At 41.6% G+C, this 15,298-nt stretch overlaps 1 protein-coding gene across 5 annotated transcripts in view; it reads right to left on the bottom strand.

The window, feature by feature from the left end:
* Positions 1–15,298, bottom strand: part of Dnaaf9 (dynein axonemal assembly factor 9) — a 148,463-nt gene that overhangs the window by 34,039 nt on the left and 99,126 nt on the right. For all 5 annotated transcript variants that reach the window (XM_038329804.2, XM_038329806.2, XM_038329805.2 and 2 more), the window contains 3 exons: positions 11,793–11,896; positions 2,231–2,377; positions 148–236 (listed from right to left, as the gene is read on the bottom strand). In XM_038329804.2, the coding sequence (XP_038185732.1) occupies positions 148–236; positions 2,231–2,377; positions 11,793–11,896 (340 nt within the window). The remainder of the gene's footprint in view (positions 1–147; positions 237–2,230; positions 2,378–11,792; positions 11,897–15,298) is intronic.

The following is a 15,298-nucleotide window of genomic DNA, read 5'->3' as shown; positions in this document are numbered from 1 at the left end:
CCGCTAGCTGCATGATGGCAACAATGACATGACTATTGGCCCTTTCAGAAGCAAAGACCCCTCTTACATAATGTGAGTCACCCTGCAGAGCAAGCACACCCACAAAGCTTTGGGAATTGAGCACAAACACTGGAGACAGCCACTTACAATCTCCTTTGTTCCACAGATAATCCATCTTCCTGGATCACTTTTAAAGAAAGCCCTGAGTTATCCTGCTGTTGCCAAGGAGAGAAGACCTAAACAAAACAGAATTTAAACAAAGAACACTTTAAACCCAACAACAGGATATGGAATCCACATGGGATCTGATGACTGTTGAAAATCAACACTGTCAGTGCAGAGAAAAACTTATTACAAACAAGTTTGCTTCAAAAATGAGGCCAGAAAGCAATTTTGTTCAGGGTTTTTCAGAGCCAGCAATGCCTTTCTGGGTTCCTGTCAGCAGAGACTGTGACCTTCCAGAGGTCAGAAAACCCAAAAGGTGCTATCAGTAGCACTGTTCTGGCTGCAAGAGCACGTTCTTCCCTGGTTCAGGACCAGAAGGCAGTGGTGGCCTCAAAAGAAACAGCTCCTTAGAGGACAACTGAAGGGAATGGATTCCAAAGGATGTGTTGTGTCTAGGTCCCCAAGTAGGACAGATGAACAGAAGCAGGGGGCAGGCAGGCAGGGCAGCAAGGGCTGTGCTTAGAGTAAGTGACTGCTGAGACCCTTCAGCGACAGCCCTTGTTCCCGCTCCTCTGGATTCTATGACTCCGTCCTGAAGAAGGGACGCTGTTCATCAGCTGCTGTGACCACAGCCTTCTAAGAACTTCCAGTTGTGATGCTACCCATTATTCTGGCTTTGGCTACTGGGGGGGGGGGTGGTCTCTAAGTATATCACACAATTCATTCATCCCTCCCTACTTTTAGAAACAGGGTCTCATATAGCCCAAGATGGCCTCATACTCACTATGTAGCTGAGGTTAATCTCAGAACTCTTGATCTTCCTGCCTTTACCTGTGAAGTGCTGGAATTACAAGCATGTAACACCTATCTTCTGGGGACACAGAACCCTTCCCTTATATACGGTATATACTAAGCATGTTTAGTAAGCTTACTATCATGTAGGGCCATTTGCAAAGGCAAGAAGGGGATTGCAATTCATAGGGAAGGACAGCACAGGGTGGGACAGAGAACTCTAGCTAAGTAGGGCTTATTATTTAATAAAATAGCTAAAAAGGAAATACATGTATTTATCTTCTTTCTATCTATCTATCTATCTATCTATCTATCTATCTATCTATCTATCTATCATCTATCTATCGGCTTTTTGAGACAGGGTTTCTCTGTAGCTTTGGAACCTGTCCTGGAACTAGCTCTTGTAGACCAGGCTGGCTTTGAACTCACAGAGATCCGCCTGCCTCTGCCTCCAAAGTGCTGGGATTAAAGGCATGCACCACCACTGTCCAGCAAAAAGGAAAGAAATTTAATTGGGACTTAAGATTGGACAAGCAGATTTCATTTCTGTAGGCTCCCACCCCTCACCACTTAAACACCAAAAGGGTTGGTTATCAACACTTACGAGCTATGCTTTCACTCCCTAAATCTTCTCAACACTATTTAATTTTTTTTTTTGTTATTTTATCCTTTTAGAGAGTATCTTATACAGCCCAGGCTGGCCTTGAACTCCCGATCCTCCTGCCCCCACCTCCTAAGTACTATGATTACAGGTTTGCACTACCATACCGGGCTTCGACTCTCACTTGAATCACATCAATGTTCGTTCTTTCTAATTATAAAAACATTAGTTTTTATTTGTGTAAGTATTTTGTCTGTGTGTTTGGTACCACATGTGTGTACTGCCCGCAAGAGGGCATTGGAAGCCTTGGGACTGGAGTCACAGATGGTTGTGGGTCACCATGTGGGTGCTGGGACTCAGTCCTTTGCTAGAGCAGCCAGTGCTCCGCACCACAGAACCATCTATCTCTTCAGGTCTCCCAATCCCCACTTCTTTTGGAGAAAGGGTCTCGCCATATAGCTTTAGGTGGTCTAGAATTCACTACAGAGTCCAGACTGGCCTCAAATTCACAGAGATCTACCTGCCTCTGCCTACCAATTGCTGGGATTCAAGGACAGAGCCACCAGGCTGGCTTTGCATTACCATCAGTTAGTTCTAAGATATTATCTTACCATTTAAATTGCTATAGGAAAAAGTGGCTATTTTGCTAAGTTGACAGACAACTGATGTTACCTCTGAGTAAAATGCTTGATATATCTTTGATTTGGGGAAAAGGGCAATCATCAGAAAATTGCTTGATCCATGGAACTGAACTGGGAGGTGAGGAAGTAGTGAGCTTCTGAAGTCGATGACAAGGGCGGCTGCTACGCTGGTGGAGTCCTGGAGAGAGAAAGGAGCGTCAGAACAGAGTCCACCTGTAGGCTTCAGTCCTGCTACGGTCAGCTTCTCAACAGAAAAGGGTTTACCGAATTTAGCAACAGACATGCTCTCCAGCTCCTAGCTATAGGAGATAGTGGAACTCTTTTTTTTTTTTTGGTGGGGACATGGTCTCACCCAAACCCAAATTAACCTTAAACTCACAATCCTGCCTCAGTTTCCCAGCTGGGATCAGAAGCATGTACTGTCACATTGACTTAGACATATATTTTCTCAAATTGAAAATGTCATTTCCAAATTCCTTCTGAGGTACTGTTTTAGGGAGGATGGGGAAAGATTTGTGACATGGTCTCATGACGTCCAGGTTGGACTCCCCTCACTATGTAGTAGAGGATGACCCTGAATTTCTGGTAGTCCTGTTTCTAGTCCCGGGCTGGGATTAAGGCTTATGTCATCTCTCCCAGCTAAGATACTATTCTTTATGATAGATAGGATTCCTGCCATGTGATGGATTATTTTCCATTTTTTTGAGAGTCTCCTTCGATGTACAGAAGCTTTTAAAATTTACCTTTATTTTTTGCAAAGGGTTTTGTTATATAGCCTAGACTGGTCTGGAACTCTTAGTAAGCTTCTTGCTTCGGCCTCTCAAATGCTGGGATTGCAGGCATATGCCATCATACTCAGCAAGTATAATTTTTAAAATTTATTTGAGCCAGTGAGACAGCTCAGTTGTAAAAGTGCTTGCTGCCAAGCTCGAGAACCTGAGTTCAATCCTTGGAGATCTATCTACACGAAGGAGAGAAAGAATCAAGTTCCACAAGTTCTTCTCTGACTTCCACACATACTCCACATTAAACTCCACCCCAGAAAGTAAATAAAAATGTAATTAAATGATGGTGTCTATCTGTGTGTACATGGGTGCATGCAGATCACAGTGAGCACCGGGAGACTAGAGGGCGGCTCCGGGGAGCTGGTTCTCTCCCTCTGCCACGTGGTCTGGTCATCAGGCTTTCAGTGCAAGAAAGCCCTAGAAAACTTAATGGTTTTTATAATTTATGTATTACTTTATATGTGTGTTTTGCTCGCATATATGCCTATATGCCACATGAGTGTCTGGTGTCTAGGAGGTCAGAACTATGTAGAGTGACAGATGGTTGAAAGTCACCATGTGGGTGCTGGGAATTAAATCCAGGTCCTCTGCAAGAACAACCTCTTAACCACCGAGCCATCTCTCCAGCTTCTGGAAAGCTTTGTTCTGATGAAGTTCACTTTGTGTTGTTATTCTTCTGCTGCCTGGGCTTTCAGGGCTCTGGCTAAGGAGTCGGCGACAAATCCCATGTCATGATGCTTCTTCCCTGTTGTGTCTTCTAAGAGTTTTATTGTTTCCGCTTTCATATTTAGATTTTTGATACAATTTGAGTAATCATTTTTGTACTTGGTATAAGAGTCCAACTTCATTTTCTGGTATGTAGATATATAGTTTCTCTAATATCATTTGCTGAAAAGACTGTGCTTACGGCTGGAGACAGCTCAGTGGTTAGGACCTGGGTTCCACTACTGTACCGACATGGTAGCTCACACCATCTGCAACTCCAGTTCCAGGGATCCAGACTCTCTTCTGGCCTCTGTGGGCAGCAGGCACACATGGTGCACAGATATACATGTACACAAAATACACACACACATACACACACATACACTAAACAAATAGATAAGTAATTTTTACAAAAAGACTATACTTTCCTCAATAGATCACTGCGAGTTACAAGCCAGCCAGAGCCACACAAGAGAGTCCCTGTATTAAAAAAATGAATGAAATAAAAGATAATAGAAGAAAAAGAGAGGACCTGAGTTTGGATTCTTGGAAGTAAATTACTTGCATAATTTTACAAGGTTGAGACAAGATCCTTGGAGCAAGCTGCTAGCAAGGTGACCTGTATCAATGAGCTCTGGCTGTGATTAAGATACCTTGTCTGAAAAGGTTAAGGAAGAACAGTCTTTAATCCTAACATACAGGGGGCAGAGGCAGCTGGATCTCTGTGAGTTTGTGGTCAACACAGAGAGTTCTAGGGCAGCTAGGGCTACATGGTGAGAGTCTGTGTAAAAATAAGAGGAGGAAATAACTGAACAAGATGCTTGCTATCAACCTCAGGCTTCCACATGCATGCCCATGCAATTTGCATATACACATGTAAACATACTTACATGCACATACCACACACACACACACACAGGCACGCACGCACGCATGCACGCACACACGGAATGAAGAAAAACAAGTTCTAAAGTAAATGTTTATTGAGCTTGATGGCTGGATAGTTGGTTTGTTTCTTTAAAAAATTCTTTAAGTGGAGTGGGGTGTGGTGAGACACTCCTTTAATACCAGCACCCAGGTGGGGAAGGCAGGCTGATCTTTGTGAATTAAAAAACAGCCTGGTCTACATAAAACTGCAGCAAAGGCTGAGCTACACAGTGAGACCTGGTCTCAAAACCATGGAAACGAGATTTAGTATAAAGTTAAAGTAACCTAATAGTATGGTATAGTAAAATAGAACAGAGGCTACATTATACCATTACATACAAATCTAATTTATTTTTAAGGCTGGGTAGCTCAGCTTGACCTGGAAGTCACCACAGAGACCAGGGTGTGCTTGAACTCACACAGTGCTATGATTAAAGGCCTATGCCACCACACTCAACTTCAAGTTGGGCAAATACTTCAACCACTGAGCCATTTCCAGCCCTTCTTTAGAACTTAAGTTTATTCATTTTTGTTTTTTTCCTGGAGATGTGACTGAGACAAAATTAAATTTTAAGTTTTAATTACTATGCCTTAGAGAGCCATGAAACAAAAATGGCTCTAATCTGAAAGCCCCTTGCCAAGAACAGTTTCTGAAATGCTAGAGGCTATTTTTTTTTAATATGGGAGATAATAAGCCAGCCACATTCGCACTTCCCTAACCAAGTTTGTTTGACCCATCTGCATAGGATCACATGTGGGTGGGAGGTTCACAGGCAGGAAATAGGTCAGGATGCATGCTTGCCCGATTGGACCTGATGGGAAATGCAATGAATTATGGGGTTTTCCTTCTTAAGCCCTTGCCATACTTAATTCTGGGCCATTTCCCAGGAACCCAGGTATGGACCTGGCCAATATTTAATTATATCTTGTTTCAAATTTGAATTTAAACTGTGGTAGTAGTCTTATTCTCAACTAGTGGGAAAATCATTTTCTGGAGGCCTCAGCGAGATTCAGACCACACACCCAGATTTTTTATTTTTTATTTTTTTTGATTTTCGAGACAGTGTTTCTCTGTAGTTATTGGTGCCTGTCCTGGAACTAGCTCTTGTAGACCAGGCTGGCCTCTATCCCACAGAGATCTGCTTGCCTCTGCCTCCCAAGTGCTGGTATTAAAGGCGTGCGCCACCATTGCCTGGCAACTCATCCACCCAAATTTTAAAGCTAGATGTGGTGTGACTATCTGCTTCAAGTTCTTACCACTGTGACTTCCCTACCACAATGAACTGTAACGTCTAAATCCTTTCTTTGCAAAGTTGCTTTTTGTTAGGGTATTTGTTTCAACAATAGAAACGAAGTTTGCACACAAGGTCTCTCTTTATATAACCCGGGCTGGCGTGGAACTTCCTTTGTGGACCAGACTGGCCTCAAATTTGTGGCAATCTTCTTGCCTCTGCTCCTGAGTGCCGAGTTACAGGTATGCACCACAACATCTAAGGCTCTTAAATATTTCCTAAGCTTAGAAAGTCTTTCTGCTCCTAGAGATTAATGAGCATTTATTTTTATCTTTTATACTTATGAATTTTTAATTGTTTTTATTGAGGTCTCCTTCTTTTCCTTCCCCTCCCCTTCTAACTCTCTCTTGTGAACCCTACACTCCCAATTTACTCAGGAGATCTTGTCTTTTTCTACTTCCTATGTGAATCCATGTTATGTTTCTATTAGGGTACTTTTTGTTGTCTAGGTTGGTTTTCTTCTTTGCTTTATGTCTAGAAGCCACTTATGAGTGAGTACATATTATATCTGTCGTTCCAGGGCTGAGTTATCTCAATCAATATGGTTCTTTCTAGATCCATCCATTTTCATGCAAATTTCAAGATATCATTATCTTTTACTGTTGTGTAGTACTCTGATGTGGGAGAGTCTTCTGTTTGTGTTGATTTCATTTGTTAAAAAAGAAACTGCCTTGGCCCATTTAATAGGCCAGCCCTTAGGTGGGTGGAGTAGACAGAACAGGAAGAAGGAATTGAGGTAGATGGCTCAGACAATTGCCCCGCCTCTGCTCTCTGAGACAGACATGATGAAGCTCCGGCCCAAGATGGACATACGCTAGAATCTTCCCGGTAAGGCACCACTTTGTGGTGCTACACAGATTATTAGATATGGGTTAATCAAGATGTGAGTAAGAGGCTGGAACTAATGGGCCAGGCAGTGTTTAAATGAATGCAGTTTGTGTGTTGTTATTTCGGGGCATAAGCTAGCCAGGTGGCTGGGAGCCGGGCGGGACAAAAAGCAGACCAGCCCGCAACTCATCACTACAGTACTCAGTTGTATAAATGTACCACATTTTCCATTTTTTTCCTCCTCCTCCTCCTCCTCCTCCTCCTCCTCCTCCTCTTCCTCTTCCCCCCCCCTCCTCCTCCTCCTTCTTTGTTTGTCAAGACAGTGTTTCTCAGTAGCTATGGAATCAATCCTGGAACTTGCTCTGTAGACCAGGCTGGCCTCAAATTCACAGAGATTCACCTGCCTCTGCCTCCTGAGTACTGGGATTAAAGGCATGTGCCACCACCACCTGGCAGTACAACCTTTTCTTTATCGATACTTTGTTTGAGGGACATCTAGGTTGTTTCCAGGTTCTGACTATTACAAATAATGCTGCTATGAACATAATTGAACATATGTCCTTGTGGTATGACTGAAAATCCTTTGGGCATATACCCAACAGCGGTATTGCTGGGTCTTTAGGTAGATTGTTTCCTAATTTTATGAAAAATATCCATACTGATTTCCAAAGCAGTTATGTTTGCACTCACATCAGCAATGAAGGAGCAGTCCCCTTACCTCACATCCTCTCCAGCATAAGCTGTCATCAGTGTTTTTGATCTTGGCCATTAAGACAGGTGTAAGATGCAAATTTTGATTTGCATTTCTCTGATGACTAAGAATGTTGAACATTTCCTTAAGTGTCCTTCAGTCATTTTAGATTCCTATGTTGAGAGTTCTCTGTTTAGGTCTGTATTTCATTTTTTTTTTATTGGATTATGTGATCTTTTGGTGTCCAATTTCTTGAGTTCTTTGTACATATTGGAGATCAGACCTCTGTGTGATGTGGGGTTAGTGAAGATCTTTTCCCATTCTGTAGGCTGTCGTTTTGTCTTGTTGACCATGTCCTTTGCTTTACAGAAGCTTTTCAGTTTCAGGACGTCCCATTTGTTAATAGCTTCTCTCAGTGTCTGTGCTACTGGGGTTGTATTTAGGAAGTGGTCTCCTGTGACAATGCATTCAAATGTATTTCCCACTTCCTCTTTTATGAGGTTCAGTGTGGTTGGTTTTATGTTGATGACTTTGATCCATTTGGACTTGACTTTTGTGCATGGTGATAGATATGGATTTATTTTCATTTTTCTACATGTTGATATCCAGTTATGCCAGCAGCATTTGAATATGCTTTCTTTTATCTGTTTTATATTTTTTGCTTCTTTGTCAAAAATAAGATGTTTGTAGGTGTGTGAATTTAAATCTGGGCCTTCGATTAAATTCCATTGGTCTTCCTCTGTGTTTTTATGCCAATACCAGGCTGTTTTCTAAAGTAGAGTTCTATACCTGTGTTCTATAGTACAGTTTGAAGTCAGGGATTATGATGCCTCCAGAAATTCCTTTGCTGTACAGGATTGTTTTGGCTATCTTAGGTTTTTTGTTGTTCCATATGAGTTGAATATTGTTCTTCCGAGGTCTATAAAATTTTTTTTGTGTGATTTTGATGGGCATTGCAATGAATCTGTAGATTGCTTTTGGTAAAATTGCCATTTTTACTATGTTAATTCTACCTATACAAGAGCTTTCCTTTTTCTTGTGTCTTCTTCAGTTTCTTTCTTTAAAGTTTTAAAGTTCTTGTTATACAGGTCTTCCACATGTGTGATTAGAGTTACCCCAAGATATTGTATGTTATTTGTGGCTACTGTGAAGGGTAATGTTTTGCTGATTTCTTTCTTAGCCCGTTTATCATCTATTTATCAAGAGAGGACTACTGATTTTTTTAAGTTAATCTTGTATCCTGCTACATTACTGAAGCTGTTTATAAGCTGTAAGGAGTTCCCTGGCAGAATTTTGGGGGTCACTTATGTATATTATCATATCATCAGCAAATAGTGAGAGTTTAACTTCTTCTTTTCCGATTTGTATCCCCTTGACCTCCTTTTGTTGTCTTAATGCTCTAGCTAGAACTTCAAGTATTATATTGAAAAAATATGGAGAGAGTGAACAACCTTGTCTTTTTCCTGATTTCCAGTGGGATCGCTTTGTGTTTCTCTCCATTTAGTTTGATGTTGGCTGTTGGTTTGCTGTATACTGCCTTTATTATATTCCTTGTATAAAACCCTGTTCTCTCCAAGACTTTTATCATGAAGGGGTGTTGAATTTTGCCAAAAGCTTTTTCAACATCTAATCGAATGGTCACATGGTTTTTTTCTTTCAGTTTGATTATATGGTGGAATTACATTGATAGATTTTCATATATTGAAGCATCTCTGGGATGAAACCTACTTAGTCATGGTGGATAATTTTTCTGATGTGTTCTTGGATTTTGTCTGTCAGTATTTTATTGAGTATTTTTGCATCAATGTTCATGAGTGAGATTGGCCTGTAATTCTCTTAGTAGTGTCCTTTGTGTGGTTTGTGTATCAGGGTAACTTTAGCCTTGTAAAATGAGTGTGGCAATGTTCCTTCTGCTTCTATTGTGTAAAACGATTTGAAGAATATTGGTTATTAGTTCTTCTTTGAACATCTTGTAGAATTCTGTGATAAACCATCTGGTCCTGAGCTTTTTTTTTTTTTTGGTTGGAAGACTTTTGATGACTGTTTCCTTTGTGGTTATATAGGTCGAATTAATTTGCTTATCTGGTTTTAATTTTGGTATATACTTATGAAATTTTAAATATTTAATTTGTGGTTGGAGAGATGTCTCAGGAAGTAAAAGCACTTGCCACATAGCCTGATAATCTGAATTTGATGCCCAGAACTCATGATGGAAGAAAGGACTGACTCCTGAAGACCGCCCTCAGACCTTCGTGTGCACTGTGGGATGAGTGCCTCTTCTCCACCAGCAATAAAGTTAAAACTATTTAAATCTATTAGACATTTGTTTTGATTAAAAAGAGATTCATGATTTTTTAATTACATGTATGTGCGCATGTCTCCATGTGAGTGTAGGTGTCAGGAGAGACCAGAGCAAGAGTTGAACCCTCTTGAAGTCTGAGTTAAAGGTAGTTGTGAATGGCTAACATGGGTACCTGGTTCTATGGAGGAGCAGAGCAAGTGCTTTTAGTCACTGAACCATCTCTTCAGAGCCTACATCAATTTTTTAATGGGGTAAGAATCTACTTCCACAGTCTGGCATGGTAGTGGCACACACCTTTAATCCCAGCACTTGAGAGGAAAAGGCAGGAGGACTGCTGTGAGATTGAGGCCAACCTGGTTTATATAATAAGTTTCAGGACAACCAAGGTTATGTAGAGAGACCCTGTCTCAAACAAAGTAAAAACAAAACCAAACAAACAAATAGAATTACTCTCCCCAAATGAGCTAACCTTGCTATCCCAGCACTGCTTCTTCATTCTTTTGGTTTCTAAAGATTTATTTTACTTTATGAATGTTTTGCCTGCCTATATGTATGTGCACTACATGTGTGCCTGGCACTCAAGGAGGTCAGAAGAGGGCATTACATCCCCTGGAACTGGAGTTATGGATGGTTTTGAGTTAACACGTGGGTGCTGGGAACTGAACCCTGGTCCTCTACAAGAACAACAAGTGCTCTTAACTGCTGATCCATTTCTTCAAACCCATTTGTTGTTTTTTTTCTTTTCTTTCTTTTTAAACAGGGTTTCTCTGTGTAGCTTTGGAGCCTGTCCTGGAACTTGCTTTGTAGACCAGGCTGGCCTCAAACTCACAGTGATCTTCCTGCCTCTACCTCTCAAGTACTGGGATTAAAGGTGTGTGCTACTACTCAGTTATGACACCACTGCGTGGCCTATTTCTTTATTCTTAAAGAAAAATTTTAAAATTGTATTCATGTACATGCTGGAGTATCTGTCATGTATTGCTGGTGTCAGAACCCCTAGAGGTGGAGTTACAGGCAGTTGTGAGCTGTCTGACATGGTTGGGAGCTGACATGGGTACTGGGAAATAAACCTGGGTCCTCTGGAAGAGCTGTGAATGCTCTTACTGCTGGGCCACCTCACCAGCCTCTTGATCACTCTTTCTTTCTTTCTTTTTTATTTATTCTTTGTGTCTTTCACATCATACATCTCTATCCTATCCATTTCCCCATCCCTTTGTATCCGCCCTCCCTCTACCCTTGCAACCCCCCCCAAATAAAATAAAATTTAAGAGAAAAGGAAAAAAAAAAGAAAAATCAATCTTGTTATGGAAGCTGCAGTGTGACACCGTGAGTCATGCAGTAGACCCTCTTATCTATAAATCTTTACTTGCAAGTGTTCACTGCAGAGTCATTGGTCTGGTTCAAGCTCTCTGGTTTCTGCTATACTATTGATGCTGGGCCCTCACTGGGATTTTTTTCTTGGATATCCTGTTGTTGCCCTGTGTCATGGGGACCGCAGTTTTGGTTCTACAAGACTGGTCTATTCACATGCTCCAGGAGAACCATGGTTAGCTGCAGGGTTTGTCAGCCCACCAGCTCTCACCTGTCCTCTCAACAAAGGTGAGCTCTCCTGCATTGCCCTGGATAGTTCACTCCTTGCAACGATGAGCAAGGGGCGGGGACCAGTTCTGCTTTCAAGTCTTATGGAGAAAGTAAGCAATTTTTACCTCCTTGAACACATACAATTCTTTTCTGTGGTTAGAACCCCACCAATGTCACAGGATGAACCTTCCAGTTCAGAAGTGTGAGCCTTGGGCTTGTGTGATGAGCCATTGGAAGTCTTTTTCAGCTACTTTCTACTATCTTTAGGATGACCAACTTGGGCATATGGTCGGTTCTTCTGACCCAGGCCTTATTAGCAAAGCACAGAACTGTTCTGAAAATATACAAGCCTCTCTTCACCCCCTGCTGGCCTGTTCAATGGTGGTTCCTGACATCCTGCCACACGGTAATGGAGAAGGGAAAACTGTCTATATGTAAAATATATTTTAGAGCACCAAAGCCAGGGTTGAAAAACCACATACCCCATCATAGAAGGAAACAGAATCCATGTGATCCTTGGAAATGATGATACTTCCATGACGACGGTGAGAAAACAGAAGGCCCCCAGAGAAGAAATGCACATTCCCTACAAGAAAAGAACGTTGTCAGAGCTGGAGTACTAGACTCCTGGGCAAGAGTCCAGTGTCCTTCTTGAAGGTACTAGAGCAATAATGTAACCTTCCTGGAAAAAGAGATATCCTAAAGAGAGATACTTCTGCTCCAACAATTAAAACAATGGATCCCAAAGAATTATAATCTCCCAAGGAATCTCATGCTGGGAAAAGAGAAAAGTCTGTAGTCTTGACACCAATCGGAGAATGATGTGGGATGTCCTTCTGTTTATGTGTTGCTTTTATTGGTTAATGAATAAAGCTATTTTGGCCAATGGCTTAGCAGAGCAAAGCCAGACGTGAAATCCGAACAGAGATATATATAGAGAGAGTAGGTGGAGCCAGAGAGACACCATGTAGCTGCCAAAGGAGGCAGATGCCATGTTGCTGCCCAAGAAGCAAGAGGTACAAACCATAAGCCTCATGGTAAATATAAAATAACAGAAATGGGTTAATTTAAGATATGTAACAGCTAGCCAATAAGAAGCCTGAGCTAATAGGCCAAAGCAGCTTTATTCATTAACCAATGGTAATAAAACATATTCACAGCATACAAAAGAAAATCCCACATCATCAGAAGGAACCTGCTTCCGAGGAAGAGATTTTACACACTTTATCTAGCAGGCAGGCTACAACAGAGCTGAGATAATGGTAAAGCTACAATGAGTGACATAGCACTGTGTTCAGGACGATTCAACTGAACATTCTTTTTTTCCACGCCACAAGAGGGCGTGGGCAGGCAGGCACACTCGGAACAGACGGCCAACGGCCGCTCTGTGACAGAATCGAACTCGGAACAGACGACCCACACCGCTCTGTGACGGGCTTCGGGAATGGACTCGGGAACTCGGGACCTCAGACTGGCAAACGCGGTGCATAGCCACTGAGCTACCGCTCAGCTAGCTTTCAACTGAACATTCTTTTGCCTTCTATATATCTTCTCTTTTTGTTTTTTGAGACAGGGTTTCTCTATGTAACCATGATTGTCCTGGAATTCTATGTAGATCAGGTTGGCTTTGAACTCAGAGATCCAACCTGCCTCTGTCTCCCAAGTGCTATGACTAAAGGCATGTGGCACCATGCTTGGCTTCTTGCTCACTATTTCAACCTAAACCTTGGGAATGAAATGTAGCACAGTCTTCAGAACCTCATAAAACTGGGTGTGGTGGTTGTCTATGCTATAATCCCAGAACTCAGAAAGCAAAAGCACGATGATTAGGGAGCTCAACATCATCTTTGGTTATACAGTAAATCAAGACCATTTTGAAGCACGTAATAAATAAATGAAAAGACAACTAAATAATAAGTCTGAAAAAAAGCTCTCTTGGGGATGGAGAGATGGCTCAGTGATTAACAGCACTACTTATACTTCCAGAGGAGCCAGGTTCAATTCCCAGCACCCACATGGTAGCTCACACATGTCTGTTACTCAAGTTCCAGGGCTTCTGACTCCCTCACACAGACATACATGTACCAGTGAGCATAAAATAAAAATAAATTTAAAAAGCCTCCCCTCCCCCAAACAAAACTAATGAAACAGAAAACTAAAACACCACCTTGAATAGAACCAAGAAGACAGACTTAAGCATCACTGAACTCTATGATTTGACTCTTTTTCTAATGAGACTATATGGGATCCATTTCTAGTCTCTACTTTTTGCTGCTGCCTGTCTCTTTAATTGGTGTGTTGGCATAGGTGGCCTAGCCTAATTTGCTGTGTTCTTGAGAGCCATGGAAAAGAAAAAAAAAAGCCAAGTAGGCTAAGCAAGGACCTTGAACATGCATGACCCTGACCACATCTCTCCTGCAGTCCACCCCTGTTGGGCGAGGGACCTTGCATGAAGGACAGAGAGGCTACTATAGAATTTATTCTCTGCCAAAATACTTGTGGCTGTCCCTTCGTCCACATCTGACTCATCTTTAGAATATCACCTTTATTGGTTATTTAAACAACCAATAAAATCGTAAGTTTAATTACATGGGCAACTGTAAGAAATATTTTAAAAAATCAGGTTTTCTATTAAACACTGTAAAGCCTTTGCTTATGGAAAGGTATTCAAATCCTTTTATCTTTCCCTAGTAAAGTCTTTATGGCAAATGTTTACTCCTCCAACCTAGTAAAATCTTTGTTTAGGGTTAGACAAAGGCCCTGCTATGTACTCAGAACTTAAGTCACCTGAATGTCTGACTCCTTCCCCCCTTTCTTCATTTCCCTTCTGATGACTCTTCAAAAATTAGCCAATCTCAAAAGGCTGTGAGGTCAGACCCCAGGGAAAAGACATAGTCATCACCCGTTAGAATAAAAATCAAGCAATGTCCTGGCCCGGTGTGTGACTAGCTGGTTTGGGTCTTAGCACACCTTTCTTTTTTCTTCTCTCTCTCTCTCTCTCTCTCTCTCTCTCTCTCTCTCTCTCTCTCTCTCTCTCTCCCTTTCTTTCTTTTTTTTTTTTTTACAAAAGAACTGGCTAGTTGGGCTACATATTTTGTGTGACACCAGAATATTCTTTATTTCTTCTGACAGAAACAAAGAAGCAAATCATAGAAAAGCCCTATTTCGCTGTATTTGTTGCTTGATTCCCCCACCCCTATAAGACTCTAATGAGATGGTCAGCAAAACCTGAAGATGCCTTGACTCCTCACGGGGCTGCACAGACCAGGCTTTTACCCAACAACTCCAGTAGAGTAACTAGACACCACTATCAGGTGCTCTTATACAACCTGTGCACTGATGCTGATCCTCTGCTCTGGGAAAGCTCAAATGACCTCCAGGGCCTCAAACAGGGAAAGGAAGCACATACGGTTTTCGCATAAAAATGAGAAAAAAATAAGAGTAGGTGTCCAGCTCAGTAAGTGCCTATAATTCCTGCATTCTGGAAGCTGCGGTAGGAGGACTGCCAGGAGTTTAAGGCTAGCCTTGGCAACATAGTGAGTACAAGGCTGGCCAGGGTTACATAAAAAACCTCTTTAAAAAAATCCGTAAGGAAAAAAATCCAAAATCAGCAAGCATAAATACTGTCAGCAGATGTCAAGAAGCAAAATTCACATTCCCTTATTGGGCATCTTCAGAGGATATGTTTAAAATAATTTGGAGATATCTGCTCCATTTGTGAGATTTTTTTTTTTTTTAAATCTCCCTTACCTTGTAAAACCTGCATGCAAATCTTTTAATCTCCACCACCTGGTAAATTTTTTTTTTCCACAAGCTCCCTCTGCATTCCCAGAACCAGAGAGAAGTTGCCCCCTTCCCCTTTTCTATCATTTCCTTTGTGCTGATTTTTTTTTAAATTAGCCAACCTTGAAAGCTGTGAGGCTGGACCTCAGCCAATCAGAAAAGATAAACTGATCACCTGTGTTAGAATAACAACCAAGTGTGCTTC

This window comes from Arvicola amphibius, chromosome 5, assembly GCF_903992535.2.
Source record: "Arvicola amphibius chromosome 5, mArvAmp1.2, whole genome shotgun sequence".
Lineage (NCBI taxonomy): Eukaryota > Metazoa > Chordata > Mammalia > Rodentia > Cricetidae > Arvicola > Arvicola amphibius.
The sequence above is the reverse complement of the archived record's forward strand: the minus strand, read 5'-3'. Positions and strand labels throughout refer to the sequence as shown.